The sequence below is a fragment of the Diprion similis genome, chromosome 7, assembly GCF_021155765.1.
Source record: "Diprion similis isolate iyDipSimi1 chromosome 7, iyDipSimi1.1, whole genome shotgun sequence".
NCBI classification, from domain to species: Eukaryota; Metazoa; Arthropoda; class Insecta; order Hymenoptera; family Diprionidae; genus Diprion; species Diprion similis.
The window spans coordinates 1,907,397-1,922,833 of NC_060111.1; the positions used below are offsets into that span (position 1 = coordinate 1,907,397).

At 38.7% G+C, this 15,437-nt stretch overlaps 1 protein-coding gene across 2 annotated transcripts in view; it reads right to left on the reverse strand.

Moving 5' to 3' along the window:
- LOC124407995 (nuclear hormone receptor E75-like) overlaps positions 1–15,437 on the reverse strand; it is a 118,241-nt gene that overhangs the window by 64,314 nt on the left and 38,490 nt on the right. Inside the window, exon 1 of one of the 2 annotated variants that reach the window (XM_046884632.1) lies at positions 2,603–2,906. The exons of the other annotated variant lie outside the window; for it this stretch is intronic. Within the exon in view, the coding sequence (XP_046740588.1) occupies positions 2,603–2,858 (256 nt within the window). The 5' untranslated portion in view covers positions 2,859–2,906. Of the gene's footprint in view, positions 1–2,602; positions 2,907–15,437 lie in introns of those variants that run through there. 2 annotated transcript variants of the gene reach the window in all.

Consider the following 15,437-nt stretch of genomic DNA (forward strand, 5'->3'; position numbering starts at 1 on the left):
AGTAAACTTGACATCAAAAACCTAATATTTTTTACGCACTATAATATAATAATAGTATGAGTATCGAAAGTAGGTAAAAGCCAAAAAAAAAAAAACACACACGAGCACATCAAACGAAAGATACGAAAAAGGAATTCTCGAATTAATTCTATAAATGATCTGTTCTTCTGATCAGGTGGCGAACGAACGTGAAAGCAGCAAAGTAGTTATATACCTGCGCAGGGGCGCGGAGAAAGAGAGAAAGAAAGTAACTCGTTGCACGAAGAGGCAGGTCAGTGACGAGGATGATGATACCGGCTGGTATCCTATACAAAACCATTAAAAGAAAAAGAAAAAAGAAAAAACGAGGTTGCTGGAGCACGGTGTTGCAGGTGAAAAGAGAGATAGAGAGAGGTAAATAACACCTGATGCTGCTGCAGCGTACCGTGGACTCAGGGTGAGATGCAGCGTATAACAATAAAAATAATAATGCCAACAGTAACAAGAAGACGGAGAAAAACGTGTGTGTAAAGAAAGAAAGAGAAAATATATGTATATATGTATATACCTATCTATAGGTATAGTCGTCGGAGGAGAGGAGACCAGGGAGAAAGTATAATGCGTCGAGAGTAAATCGAGAAAGAGGGGATCCCCCGACGGCTGGCGAGGATAGCCGCGTAATGGAGAGACAAGGTGAGAGTGATCGCGACGCGGTCCGGTTAGCGCCCACTTTCACCGTTCCGGTATCTCTTTACGTAAGTGCGTAACGCCGTAACGCGTGTCACGGATATTTACCCCCGCGTGCATACGCCTGCGATATAGAATTTTTGCAGTGATCGATTTTCTCGTTCCAAAAATTATTTCGAACAAAACATGGTGTACCTACAGAGATTTTCTCATAATCCTAGAGCGCCGTTATATCAATAATATCTATACCACGCATCGTCTAAACAAGACAAAAAGTATGAGATGAAAAATATAATAAAAATTACGCATTATAAAAGCGAATCGCTTACATCATACACACAGACGCACACACAAACATATATATATATATATAGTGTTTTACCAGGAATTCAAGGAGCAGGATATGCTATAGAGAGACACGATACACCGATGTCCGTATAAAACGCACACACCCCATTAAAAGCTGTGCGCAACACGCGTTAGAGGACATGTGTAAATAACAAGTGTATTCATAATAGCATACGTGTGTGTATATATATAAGTATATAACAAACATATATATGTGTATGCACGATCCACGGGATGACTGAGCGCTGTTATCCGTGTTAGTGATGGTGACCTTCGGAGTACCGCGAAGCGGCGAAGTGGTCGGGGTGTTGGGGGTGGGGGGTGGGAAGGGAGGAGGCGACCCGGTTCGAGTTTGTTGAACCTGGTCCTCGTCGTTTCGTTGTATCGTGTCGTGTCGTGTATAACCCGCGAGCGAGTGAGTATTCGCCTATAGCGCGTGCGCGCGCGCGCCAGAGAGCCGCTTTTGCACGTTGCGATATGGGAAAGGGACGGTGGAGGTGGAGGCGATGGCGGTAGCGGCGGGGAGGGGGGAGGTCGGTCCGGAGCAACAGGGGGTGAAGAGGGAAACTCGAGGATGTTGGTGGCGGTGGGGAAGGAGGAGGGGAACCTCGGTTAATTTCATCTTGCCCCAGTTACGGGACAGGCAGGGTGAACGAACTAGCCTCTCGTCAAGGCCCTCCCCTCCACCTCGACGCTCTCGCCGCTGCCCCCCCCCCCCCCCCCCCTTCGCCCCTCAGCCTGCCAAGCGACCCACTTCGGGGGGCCAATCCGCGATGGATACGAGCGAATAGGATTGCCCTAACGGTGGAAGGGGGCGCCCGTTGCGAGGCTAGAAGTAAGTCGCGTTGTGTGATATCGTGTACAATTGTACTGGATATATGTATGTATATGTATACACGTAACGCGTATATTGATGTGTCTGTGTCTCTCTACGTGCGTTATTCTGTCTTCTTCTAGGCAGAACAGCGGTACGGAGGGCGGTTTGCCGTCGAGAAGTTCGCGGAGATGACGGACGAGGCGGGGGTGAATAAGAGGAAGAAAACGAGAGAGGACTGACTGACTGACTGACTGACTGACGTATGATGGTCGGGAGAAACCGAAACGAGATAGACAGAGATATCGGGGATTGATAGAGAGAGAGAGAGAGAGAGAGAGAGAGAGAGAGAGAGAGAGACGTCGAAGAAAGAGAAACAATTACGGCCAGGCGCGTTGGAAGGCCGCGGGAGCAACGAACTAGCCTCGCGAGGGACGTCTCGACCTACATTATGCCCCGTTGGAAAGTGAAACTATGCGCGGATCGGGCACCCCGAGAGAGGCTAACTACGCGTAGGTCCGGGCCGTCGACGGTTTTTCGTTACTACACCGTTGTGTGTTTTTATTCCATCTATTCTATCTATTTTATCTATGAATTCGATTATGTATTAATTATTATTATTAATTACGTTTTGGGAAAAGCTTTCTATCCGGAGGTGACAATATTCTTTGTACAATAAATTGGATTTTTGCTGAGATTGTTTTTGTTCTTCTTCTTTCTTTTTTTTTTATAATCATGTATCATTGCGTTTTAATTATTATATAATAATCTTACCAGCCAAAACGCGTCCAAGAAGATTTTCGCTGTCTTGCGTTATAGACGGGGATGCGGAAACGGATCCGTTGCCGGAGACGGCGTAGGGTGACGATGTCTTCTCATTTTCCAGATGATCCTTCGTCGGGGAAAGGATGTCGTTGCTTATCGTAAGCTGTTCGTCGACGGCTGTTGTGCCTCGTGACTTGAAGTCCTGGACCGTCATCTGACCCGATTGACTGATACACCACTCCTCGACGCGGGATTCTTCTATCATATCACCCACCAATTTAAGAAACAAGTATTCCCGGCTATTTTTAATTATATACCGGTCCTTGTATAAGTTTTATCGTTTCTTGTTTATTTTCTTTCTTTCTTTCTTTCTTTCTTCCTTATTTCCTTCTTGCCGTTCAATCGTTTAAACACTCTGTACTTTCCTTATCGCGACTGTAAAATACGACTAACGCGAACCGACCAGTTAAACGGTTGCGAGGAACTTGCATATCACGCACTATAAAATATCCGAATAATCCCCACCACCTCGCCCTTAGACGATTGCATTAATATTATAAATATGGCACAAATTTATTTTCCTTATCGTTTACATATGTGTATAAATACAGGTCAGTTATCCTTCTCGCCCCAATATCTCCAGACACGAACCGAATCGAATCGAACAAATATCGTTACTACAAGTTCACTTTCTAACCATAATCACGGTACAAACCGTCTCTGCGATCAAATTTCAGAATGGCACGATATTCCCGACGAGATATAGGTTATAACTATGTACCGTAGTCACATGTCTCGAGTTTAAAGAATCGTCGGTGCTTCAGTAAATTCTCAGGAGTCTAAAGAACAACAAGAACTTGAGGCAAGGTAACCGAGTAATCCAAAAATCAATCTGTACCCGCGACACACGAAAAACTTGGCCGTTCCGCGATAAAAACGTCGACCGTCACACACCGTCTGACTTTGTTTATTATTATTATTATTATTTCAAAAAAAAAATCTTTCTTTTTACTATCCCTTGTTTGTTATCTTTTAATGAACAACCAGAACAACAAGGTATACGCGGGCACGTCCGTCGTTTCGCTGGTTTAGTGTTCAGTGTGTGTATGGCGTGCAGTTCGTGGCGCGAGTGGGATCTCGCACGCTCTCAGCATATCGGCACTCTCGCGCCTGCGCTGTTCGACACGAATTGCAAACTGTCCGCGCCGCACGAGGCGCGAGTCGCGCGCTTCCCTTTTCTTTTCTTTTTTTTTAATTGATTTTTAATTTTTTTTTTTACAAAATTTCTATGATTTCTCATCATTTCTCTCTTGTACAATATATTCGATGATAACTTTTGTCCGCCGAGGATTGTTCCCCCTTAACCTGCACTACCGTCCTAGTATCCTATATATTATAATATCCTCCTTTCAATCGTCCTGGAGGCCCGCGCACCTGCGGGACGTAACCGTGCTGCAGTGAAAGTGGTATTACAGACATGCCTATATACTTGGCTGGATTATAACGGATCAGAGTCGAAAGGGGTCGTTGATATCAAACTTTCGGAAGATCCATAGCGGATCTCGGAAGATCTCGAAGATGCTGCCAATGCATATTCGAACTGATCCGTTACATACATCTTCTCTTTTCCAACAAATGAGATGGAGAGAGAGAGAGAGAGTGAGAGAGAAACACTTTCGCTAGCAACGTCCGTTTCATTCTCACCAAAGAATTTGCAGCAATATGTTCAGTATAAAAATTTTCTACGATTGCTCAACGTTCCTAGATTGCATACCTATATAATGCATAATATACAGGCAGTTTAATATACGTATATATATACTAGTCAACATACCTAGGTTATACATATGTATATAGTATGTATAATGTAAGAGTGGAACGAATCGGGGGCTGAAGTTAAACGCTGCTAAACGCTATCGACGGAAGGAAAAGTGCAAGGAGCGAGCATTGATATTACACATGCACATGTGCATTGCACCAGGCGATTCTCGCCGATACTTGCTTAGCTCACGCTGTAACATTCCTTTCTCTCGAAGGGGTTGGGCAACCCGGGCACAGGAGTAATATATAAGTCAGCTTGCAATATCGCTTACGACCAGCTCCTGGTGCACCGCAGCCCGGCTCTCGAGCATATGGAACAAGTCTTTCATTATCCGCCTCCTGCTGCGCCGTCGCTTATATATTTATATGTATACATGTATATATATGTGTGTATGTATATTATATACCAACTCCTACTCGTTAGCACACTAATCTCATATTGTTTGCAATATTTAGGTATAGGGCGGTCAATGGGGTCTAAAAAGGTCTTCACCCTACAAAAGCGTGGTATCGAGATAATTTTGATATATTTTTTATTCGTTTATTTCGTTCCAGGGAATGAGTTGAAAAATCAAAGTTTTCAACTTTTTTGGGGGAGTATCGTTGCCGTCAGCCATCTTGAATTAAGGGTACAAAAAATAGATTTTATTTTTACGTACGACAAAAATGTCTTATACAAATTTCGAGAAGACTGAAATTTCCGCATTTTTTGTATAAATACTTTTTTTTTTTTTTTTTGCAAGTCTGATGTGGAACGAGTTATTTTGAAAAAATCTATCCTTTGTACCTTCAATCCGAATATTCTGATAATATTAACAACCAATAAGTCCAAATAACATACATCAAAATTATCTCCAACAGCAAGTTTTGAAGAACGGACTACTATTTGATATATATTGATTACGTACATAATTTATAAAAAATTAATATAAAAAAACCCAAGAATAATTCGGTAATCAAGAATCGAGACTGTAAGCAGCGTACGTATGATAATTAAATTATCAACACTGTCAATTTTTATTCTGCATTCATTCCAGTTGTATATATATATATATATACATATATACGTAGTATATTTGCCAACGTTATCGTTTTATTTCCAATTATTTCAACAATTTGTACACACATAATTTATTATACAATATTCGATCTACATTAGGTATATATTTTGAAACTTTGACGTAATTATATTGCTTGTATATATATATATATATATACCTTTACAATGCATGTAATGTTAAGTAAGTTGATAATCATCGTCATCATTATTATTGTTGATTGTTTACCAGCCTTTTGTTTCGGGCTCGTGCAAGGCTGCACACATATAAAATAATGCGTGTATGCTTCTCCACCACATGACCCATTAACACAATTCCACCAAACATGATCGTTTTCAAAAAATATATTTAATATTTACCCGGTTAATGAATACCAAAATTATTATCTTACTTACTTATATGCATATAAATTTCTATACTATACATATACATACATACATATAGATATATTTAGGAACAAAAACGGGAGCAAAGATCTCATTAGTATTGCGATGTATGTGCATATACATAATCCTTGTTTTTATAAATCTCGATGCATCCGTGTATGTTATAACGATAAGTTAATTAGAAAAGTGCAATTAACGAACGACACGTGCGGCCCAACCGCGTTTGGTAAGCCCGGGTGTGTTCCCAATTTAAAAGAACAAGAACAAAGTAGAAGAAGAAAAAAAAATGAAAACAGCAACCCGATACTTTTGTGAAAAACAATCGGATATTCGACCGCGAACAGAGCGTTGATCGTTATCCGGGTGCATCGAGTGAAGTTTTGTTGAGACAGCAATTTTCACTGCCTAGGCGTTTTCTAGGCAGCGAGCGCTGCATCGCACGGCTAGAAGCTAACCAACAAGTATAAGCGGCGAAACGACGGACGCTACGGTAATTCCGTCAAGGAAATTACGACACTCCTAAAGCCGTCTCTAAATTTATTCGTCGAACTAAAGGAGGTCCGCACTGCACTTCGATGCTGCATAACATGATCGTAATCCGATCGATAGAAATTTTCACAAGAAATTGAATATGTATTCGAAAATTAATGAGGAATTCCACCATGAAACCCCCTAAAAAGTGCGTTCAAGTTAAAAGAAAGGTTGTGTCAAAAAATGAGCGATCCAGGTTATGCGGAAGATCACGCTCAGTTGATTTTCACGTTTATTCCACAATTTTTTGCACAACTTATTAATTAAGCATCGCGAATGAAATTTGTTTTTTTATTCCTTACATCGAGTAATTACAATTATAGCGTCAATTTTTTCACAGAAAATCTTTCTTACGAAAAAAACGAAACTTTTTAAGGGATGCCATGGCGAAAAATGTTAAATTATAATTTTCTTTAATTTTGCATAATGTACACTGTGGAAAAGACTTTCGCGTCTAATCGTCCAATTTCCAGAATTGCGATTGGTCGATTTATCCCTATAATAACCGAGATATTACCCAAAGTACTAACCTAGGCTGCGATATAGATGCAGGTATTATAGGTATAAGTGCAACGATATAGGAGGTATAATATACCCGATTGCGTAGTAAACGCAAAGTCCCACTGACCCACATACTGTCCCAGATTTGAATAACTGCTAACAAATTATCGTAACGAAATGTAAATAATAACAACAATATGTAGAATATTTGTAAAGTGCAGCGTGCCGTTCAATTGTTGTGCGAAAGCTGCAGTGCAAACATTCGTTTCAAATATTCGGCTCAGTTGTCAGAGATTTTCGCAATTTGCGCAAATACGTATATAATAACTTGATTATAACAATAATTTTTCACCAGTGTTTCTGAATTTCGATTTTCATTATTTTCAAACGAACGAATATCGTCTTGCCTGCACGTCTTTTAGCGACAAATATTTTTCTCCCATAACCAACGTTCGATTTTACAAAATATCGATCTCTCTCTCTGGGCGTGGAATTTCGATTCATCGTGATGCGGTAAAAAATCTACGTCACGTGTATAACATATCTGATTGAAAAATTTAGTAAAATTTCACATCCGCGACGATTCCGCTTATGTATACCAACAAAAGTTAAACAGACCGTGAAGCAACAGTTGAGTGAAATCATTTTTTTCTATTTCCGGTGCAAAAAAATTTCCAAAAATATTTCTCCAACCAACGTACCTAATTATTATAGTGTTAATATAATACACGCGTATATATCTACGTGTTAAAATTAAAAGACGGTGATGAACAGAATGACCGATAGTGATAATGAAAACGTATAATTATAATGATAATTTTTTTTTAAACAAGGGTTGGCGGGGGAGGGGGATGGACGGGGATACAAAGAACCTGCGTCAACGTCCGAGGAGAGTCATTAATCGAAAACTGAATTGGACCTAATTCGGGTTAGTGAACTCTTGTGACGATTTATCGCCGTTCGAATTCGTCCGGCTATTATCTTCGCTCGTCGCTTTTTGGGTCGGCAACAATTAAAGCTGGAGGATTTGAAAAAGAATGAAAGAAAAACGAGAACAACAGGTCGAGGGTGTGCGAGAGAGAGGGAACGATTAAAAAAACGATAAACTTTCCACAAAACGCCACAAGTTGCTCGGTATTTATTATCTATGGATTCTCATCATGGATGATGATCATCATCATCATCATCATCATCATCATCATCATCATCATTATTATATTAACATCGCTATTCTAAAACCAATACTGCAATCGACACAATTTTCATTGGGAACAAATTTCTTCTCTAATTCACAAGTAGCAAAGCGTTATTCCGAAGAGGAATTATATATTTGTTAAAAATTAAATTTAATAACAATAAAAAAACAAAAAAAAAAATTTCGCAACTCACGATGCATCGTGTGTATAATATCAAATTATGCGTCCATGTATAAAAAAAAAAAAATTACGCAATATATATATATATATATATATATATTCCTGCATAATTATACCATATAATATTATAATTATGTATATCTGTAATCACAATGTATATGTATACATACATACGTACAATGTAAGAAGCTAAAAAGTGTCGTAAGTTGGCGATTTCTCTCTCATTCAACACAACATATGTATTGTTACACAGAAATGATACGACGTTATATTAAAATTCGGTGCATCGAAAAATTCAAATAAAAACCACCACTGTCAAGTGACTCAATAAAATTCCGAAAAATGTTGAATCGACTACGAATAAAGTGGAAAAACACAAAAATACCATTCACACGAATTGCTTTGTACAAAAAAAGCACATTGTGTACAAAATTTCACAATTTTGCAATTCGATTTATGAGTAAAGGTGTGTTCACACTTATCGAACGTATATAATATTATACGCGAGGGATTAATATTATACACGTGATTTTATGACTTCGTGACTTCCGATGATATCATCAGGTATTTCACATGAATTTTTCACGATTCTTCTGTACGACTCCACCTAATTTCCTGTAATTTCATACGATTTCAAACCAATTTCTCTGTCTCATTTCAATCTGATTTCAACTGATTTCGATACAATAAATAAACCCCTCGATTATATGCATATGACACGTGTATTACATGTCTAGTATTCTACTACAAAAACCGCGTCCACGTATTAGTACGAAAAGCCTTCGAGAATGTTCGACTCTGACGTCGCGTTCAGTACCTAAACCATCACACGCACAGAAACTGCACTGCGGATAGTGATATTGAAGGTGCATCGGTGTGCGTGCGTGCGTGCGTGCGTGTGTGAGAGTAAGTGTGCACCTCGACGTCGAAGAGTGTCCGTGCGCGCAACACCGCGATCCGCGAGTAGTCGTCGTCGTCGTCGTCGTCGTCAGCTATACCAGCAACGAGCAACGAGCAACGAGCAACGAGCAACGAGCTACCAGCAACGAGCTACCAGCTACCAGCTACCAGCTACTCGCTACTCGCGTGGCCTCGGCCCCGGGTTAATGCCCCCTGACTGGGACAGGCGGCCGCCGGGCGCTGCCTCCGTGCGTCGTCGTCCACCGAGAGTCTCTATGACGTAAATTCGTCATACGAAATAACCACCTACCGCGGCAAACAAATTGCTCGTTGGATACCTACAACGTACAGGCTTTATACGCGCCTCTATCGTGTCATGTGTAACGTTATACATGTACTACTACACGTATGTGCGCATCTATATATATATATATACATGTACATTAGGGTGGCGGAAAAAAAACGACTTTTTATTTTTTTTTTTTATTTTAGAGTCTCTTGTGACAAAATGTTAGTTTTTGTTGTTTTAAGAGCCAACTCCAAAGGACAGCTCAAAAAAAAAAAAAAAAGAATTTCAAGAGGTCGCTCCAAATTTTTTAAAACGTAAAAAATCGTCGAAAAATTAATTTAAAAATTTTGTATTTTCAGTATTTTGTTTCATTTTTAATTCATGTCTCGGTGTATTGTTATCGATTCTTTCTTACTGAATGAGAGAAAAAAAATTTATGAAATTTTAATATACGAATATTAAAAGGTCGCTCGAAAAGATCTAAAGAAATGCACCGAAAAATTGAAAAAAAATTATGAGCGACCTTTCAAAATTCAAATTTTGAACTGAAACTTTTGGAAACTTATTTTTTTTGGTCTACAATATTATACCGTAACAATAAAAAAATTTAGAAAAATCGATTTTTGACGATTTCTTACGTTTAAAAAAATATGGAACGGCCTCTTAAAATTTTTTTTTGAACTGTCCTTTGGAGTGGGCTCTTAAAACATCAAAAACTAACATTTTGTCACACGAGAAAACGAACAAACAAAAAAAAAACAAACGTTTCTAAATTCAAGATAGGACGAGTTGATTTTTTCTTCTTTTCTCTTTTTTTCTCTTCTTCAATTTTATTTCACATTCGTTCACATTCACCTAAGCAAGAATTTGCGACGCGATATAATACATCACGCTTATGTATATGCAAATATTGAATTGAGAACAAAGTATTGTGATGAAATTTGTTATAAATAAAATAATACGTAATTTTTCCTGTCGTCATGCATTTCTACAGCCTATGTAATATAACACAACAGATTACAAAAAAAAAAAAAAATAATATATATATCCGCCAGTACAACGTAAATTATGAACAACATTATGCATATATCGCGTGTCTGGCAGTGATTAGAATTTAGCGTATTAGAGTAAGCGCGCGTAATATGCTATATATACGTATATATACATATATAATACTTGTTAATACCAACGGTTGCCGAGGACAAATTTTTTCCATCCGTTCATCCATCTATCTATCCATATACACGTGCATGTATGTCTCACAGGCTGAAAGTAATTCAGCCTCAGTTGCAATTTACCGTGTATATATATAGTGCACGCCAGACATGTCCTCGACGTAAGTTGTCCCCCCCCCCCTCTCGCCCCCTGTAATATGTGTATATATAAGAAAAGTGAAAAAAAATAATAAATAAATAAATAAAGTGCGTTACGTACAAACAAAACAGTTATAAACAAAGATGAAGAAAGCTTAAACGATCGCCTATAGTATGCTGAGTATATACGTACAGGTATACATGAAAATGAGAGGGGTTGATAAAATTAGGGGATATTTATTTGAATTGCATCGTTGTCACGCCTTGCCTTGTCCCAGATCTTTAAGAGAGGATACCAAAGGTGTTCTTATTACACGCGTCAAGAGCAAAAGTGATACTCAAATAAAAAAAAATGTAAAAAAAAATGAAAATAATTAATAGTGAAAAGTAATTGTTTAATAAAAGAGAGAGAAACAAGACTATAGCTCGTACCAAACGTAAACTATAACAGTTATAGGTAAAAAACATTGAGCAAAGCCGCACCCGCGAGAAAGTGAAGAGAGCGATAACGCATTTCTATATCTCTCGCCTAATCTCTCCGTTTGTGGTTATTGTATAATACGTATTACATGTGTGTACTCTCCATCTTCGTATGTATGTATATGTATATGCGTCGTACGTATGCTGCTCTACTGGACTGGCTCGTGAGTTGTTCGCCGCGTAACCGCGTGGGATGATGCGCGTCGTCGAGAGACGAGAAAACAAGATCCTGACCTGCACCACGCGGAATGCACTCCAGCTCGTGCCGTTGCATGTCGGCTCTTGCAGTGAGTACGAGAAATCCCCACAGACACGACCGGCACCACCATCTGGTCTCTGAGTATTGACAAAATCTTCCACGATAACGCGAGGCGATAACTACACGTATATTTCACATGATTCCACGACTTTATTTTTCTTCTTCTTCCTCTTGCCAAAGAATCTTTCGATGCTACAATGTTTACTTATTGTATCATACACATCAATGGCTGGTATTGGTATATAAGAACCGATTCACGTTCGATCGAGAATTTGGGTATAAATTAAGGCTGTTTGGTTAATCGATTAATCGACTTCTACGATTAATCATTTTCACAATCAAGCTACGATTTCCATTAATCGTTTTTTTTTTTCGATCGGCCGATCGGTATATGAATCGAAATTGTCGATTGATCGATTAATTAATCCTATAACAGGAGTATAAATAACATAAGCAATATTTGTACACAAAAATCCAAGAAATTAAACGAGAAACGAGTTTATAGTAGGTATAGATATAGCATCCTTCACTCTCATTCAAATATATATATATTAGGGTAGCGCAAAAAAACCGACTGTTTTTTTTTTTTTCAGTCTTGTGTGACAAAATGTTAGTTTTTGATGTTTTAAGAGCCCACTCCAAAGGATAGTTAAAAAAAAAATTTTTAAGAGGTCACTCCACATTTTTTAAAACGTCAGAAATCGTCAAAAATCGATTTTTTTTTTAAATTTTTTTCTCGTTACGGTACAATTTTATAGACAAAAAAAAAATAAGTTTCCGAAAGTTTCAGTTCAAAATTTGAATTTCGAAAGGTCACTTATAATTTTTTTTCAATTTTTTGGTGCATTTCTTTAGATCTTTTCGAGCGGCCTTTGATTATTCATATTAAAATTTCACAATTTTTTTTTCTTCAATTAAGTAAGAAAGAATCGATAACAATACACCACGACATGGCTTAAAAATCAAACAAAATACTGAAAATATAATTTTTTTAACTTAATTGTTTGACGATTTTCGACATTTAAAAAAATTTGGAGCGACACCTTGAAATTTTTTTTTTTTTGAGCTGCCCTTTGGAGCCGGCACTTAAAACATCAAAAACTAACGTTTTGTCACACAAGGCTCAAAAAAAAAAAAAAAAAATAGTCAGTTTTTTTGCGCCACCCTAATATACACACACGTACGTATCATAGGTATGTAACAATAACGTTATTAAAAGTGTTCCCGCAATTCATCAGCAGGTGATACGCGTCTTACGCATGCGTGCATACGTGCATATACATAAATTCCACTACACGCGTTTGTTTCTAAGTTCTATAATACACAATTGTATCATTTAATATACCGATTGTAATGGTAACCTCCCCTCAAGGCTGACAGATTTAATTACATACCAAGACGTCTAGGACGATATTGTATGTTGGACGTAGGCCTGCACTGCAAGTTCTGCGTTCCCGCACCGTCGACTGCATGGGTATCCGCTGCATATGCGTGCATGCATGTATGTACAGTTGCACGAGATAGGTGCAACGTATACATATATATATATATATATATATATATATATATATATATATCAGATAGACGCATCATCGACACTCTGCACTCCGATGCACTGCATACACCAAGACGATGCATGTATATACATGCGCAATTGTCATGCGGTAAAGTATAGACTCTTTGCACGATGAAAAGATTAAACTAAATAGGACACATGCTGCACATGGATTCGTGACGACACGGACAAGATCCGATGCATCCTCGTTCAACGGTGCAGCAGCAGCAGCAGCAGCAGCAGCAGCAGCAGTAGAGTTGCAGTCGGTCATCAGCTGATTACACGACACTGTGCAGATACTGCGTATAGCACACACACTGTACACATGATACAGTCGCACACTTACATACGTGAAGTGTATAAAAGAGGATCTCGTGTTACGATAAAAATTCACTCCGGCAACCTTGAATTGTCAGCCATGCGAATATGAAACGTTTATTCTTCTCTGGTGTTTACAAAAACACGATGGACGTTATAAACGAATCTTGGAATGTTGTAAAATCTTTTTGCACTCTCCCAGGCCGTAAATCGCGATACGTGTTATCTCGCGCAGAGGTCATATATTTCAGCAGTTTCCGTCAACGATTTTGCCTAAAACCGTTTTCTGATATTGTTATATACAATAAAAAGAAACATCTCAGATGAACGTACGTGTCGTTTGATAAACGGACGCTATCGTAATCGGAGGATAAATGTAATCAACGGTGAAAAATCATTGAAACAAAAGGAATTTAAAAAAAAAAAAAAGAAAGAAAATATTCGCCAAAATTTCTAAACTTATAGGAAAAATGTGTACGTAACGTGTTTAAAAAATCTATCGAGTATTGCGTAGAAATTCCGTCATGCAGGGGGTATTGCGCACGCAATTCGCATACGTAACGCATCGAACTTCTATACATATTACATATATATGCATGCCTATAGTTGTAGTAGTAGGACAAACGTTGTACACCAGAAGGTATAAGTTGTACACAACTTTCACCAAGTCTCGTTTGATAAATCGAAAGTGAAAAACGGCGTCGGCGTTAAAACAAGGGTTAAAAATTGGCGAGTCCCATCCGGTTTGGCAAGGGGAAGCTGATCGCGAGGGCGCGGTTTTGACATCGAGTTCTGTAGGCGTGGATAGCGTATAATGATAGCGACTTTCGAACGACAATCGCTTATAAATGTATAATTCTATTGCCATGCCGCATGCCGCATGCCGCATGCCAGCAGCAGCGGAGTTGCAACGTTTTTTCAAGCGGATCGGCGCACCTCCGTCGCTTTTACTGCAAGCCTGCAGCCTGCAGCCTGCATCTGTCGCCCACCCTGCAATATTAAACGCTTGTATATAGCCCGTGCAGGTATGGGTATATATATATATGCACGTACCTAACACACCTTCGACGCGTCGATCAGCGTTAGTTATACTCGTGGCTAGAGCTTGGCTAATATGGAAAGTACACCGCAGGTGCCGAACTGCAAGGAAACATGCACAATCCATGTCCATGAGCTGACAGAGAGCGTGTAACAGCATGGATAGATGGATTTTTGTCCAATGGTGAGTGTGCAGCGCGGTTACTTCGAGGGGTTCGGGAAATTGAACGGGCGAATTGCGTCATTGGTAGATCACAATCGTCGGATGCAAGTATCGAAGTCGAAAATTTGTCACAAAATTAATAAACATCCGGGCAAAAGAAATATTATAGGTTAGAAAAGTACTGCAGATTAAGGTTAATCAAAGAGGCCTGAAGTTAGTTACGTTTGCATATACATATAACGAAACATAATGACCGGAAGAATCGTTGTTTTACAATTTTAAAACGAATTTCGAGTAGATGGTTTTTCCAAATACATGAACATGTTCTTTTTTTTCGTTACGAATAGGAAAGATCGAGGTAACAATTTTTCCAAAACATGTATTGTAAAAACATGATAAACGTTTTTTTTTTTCTCAAAACACTGAGTTTCAAAAGCAATAAACATCCGTGTCATTAACAGTGTCAGAAATATCAAATTAGCCGGTGTTCATGTGCATAATATCGACGATCACTACGAGACACAAACAAAGGGTATAAAATAGGTTGTACAGTGTTTTCCAGATATTATCGGTGATTTAGTGCAGCCGACGGTCACGCATCGTTGAGCAAACCCGGTTGAAGATTAATTCCAATTAAGATAGGCATGCATTTCTGATGCAATTAAAACTTGATTACAAAAAGTTTGACAAGAACGTTTGAAAACGCGTTAAACAATTCTTTACTCTCCACATTCCCATGTTCAATTGAACGAGTACAGGTACAACTGAAAGTATAAAATTTTTCAAAGAAAATATCCTGAAATTGCCGATAGATATATCATTTATACCCCTTACAACTCTAACTGATTTCCCGAAG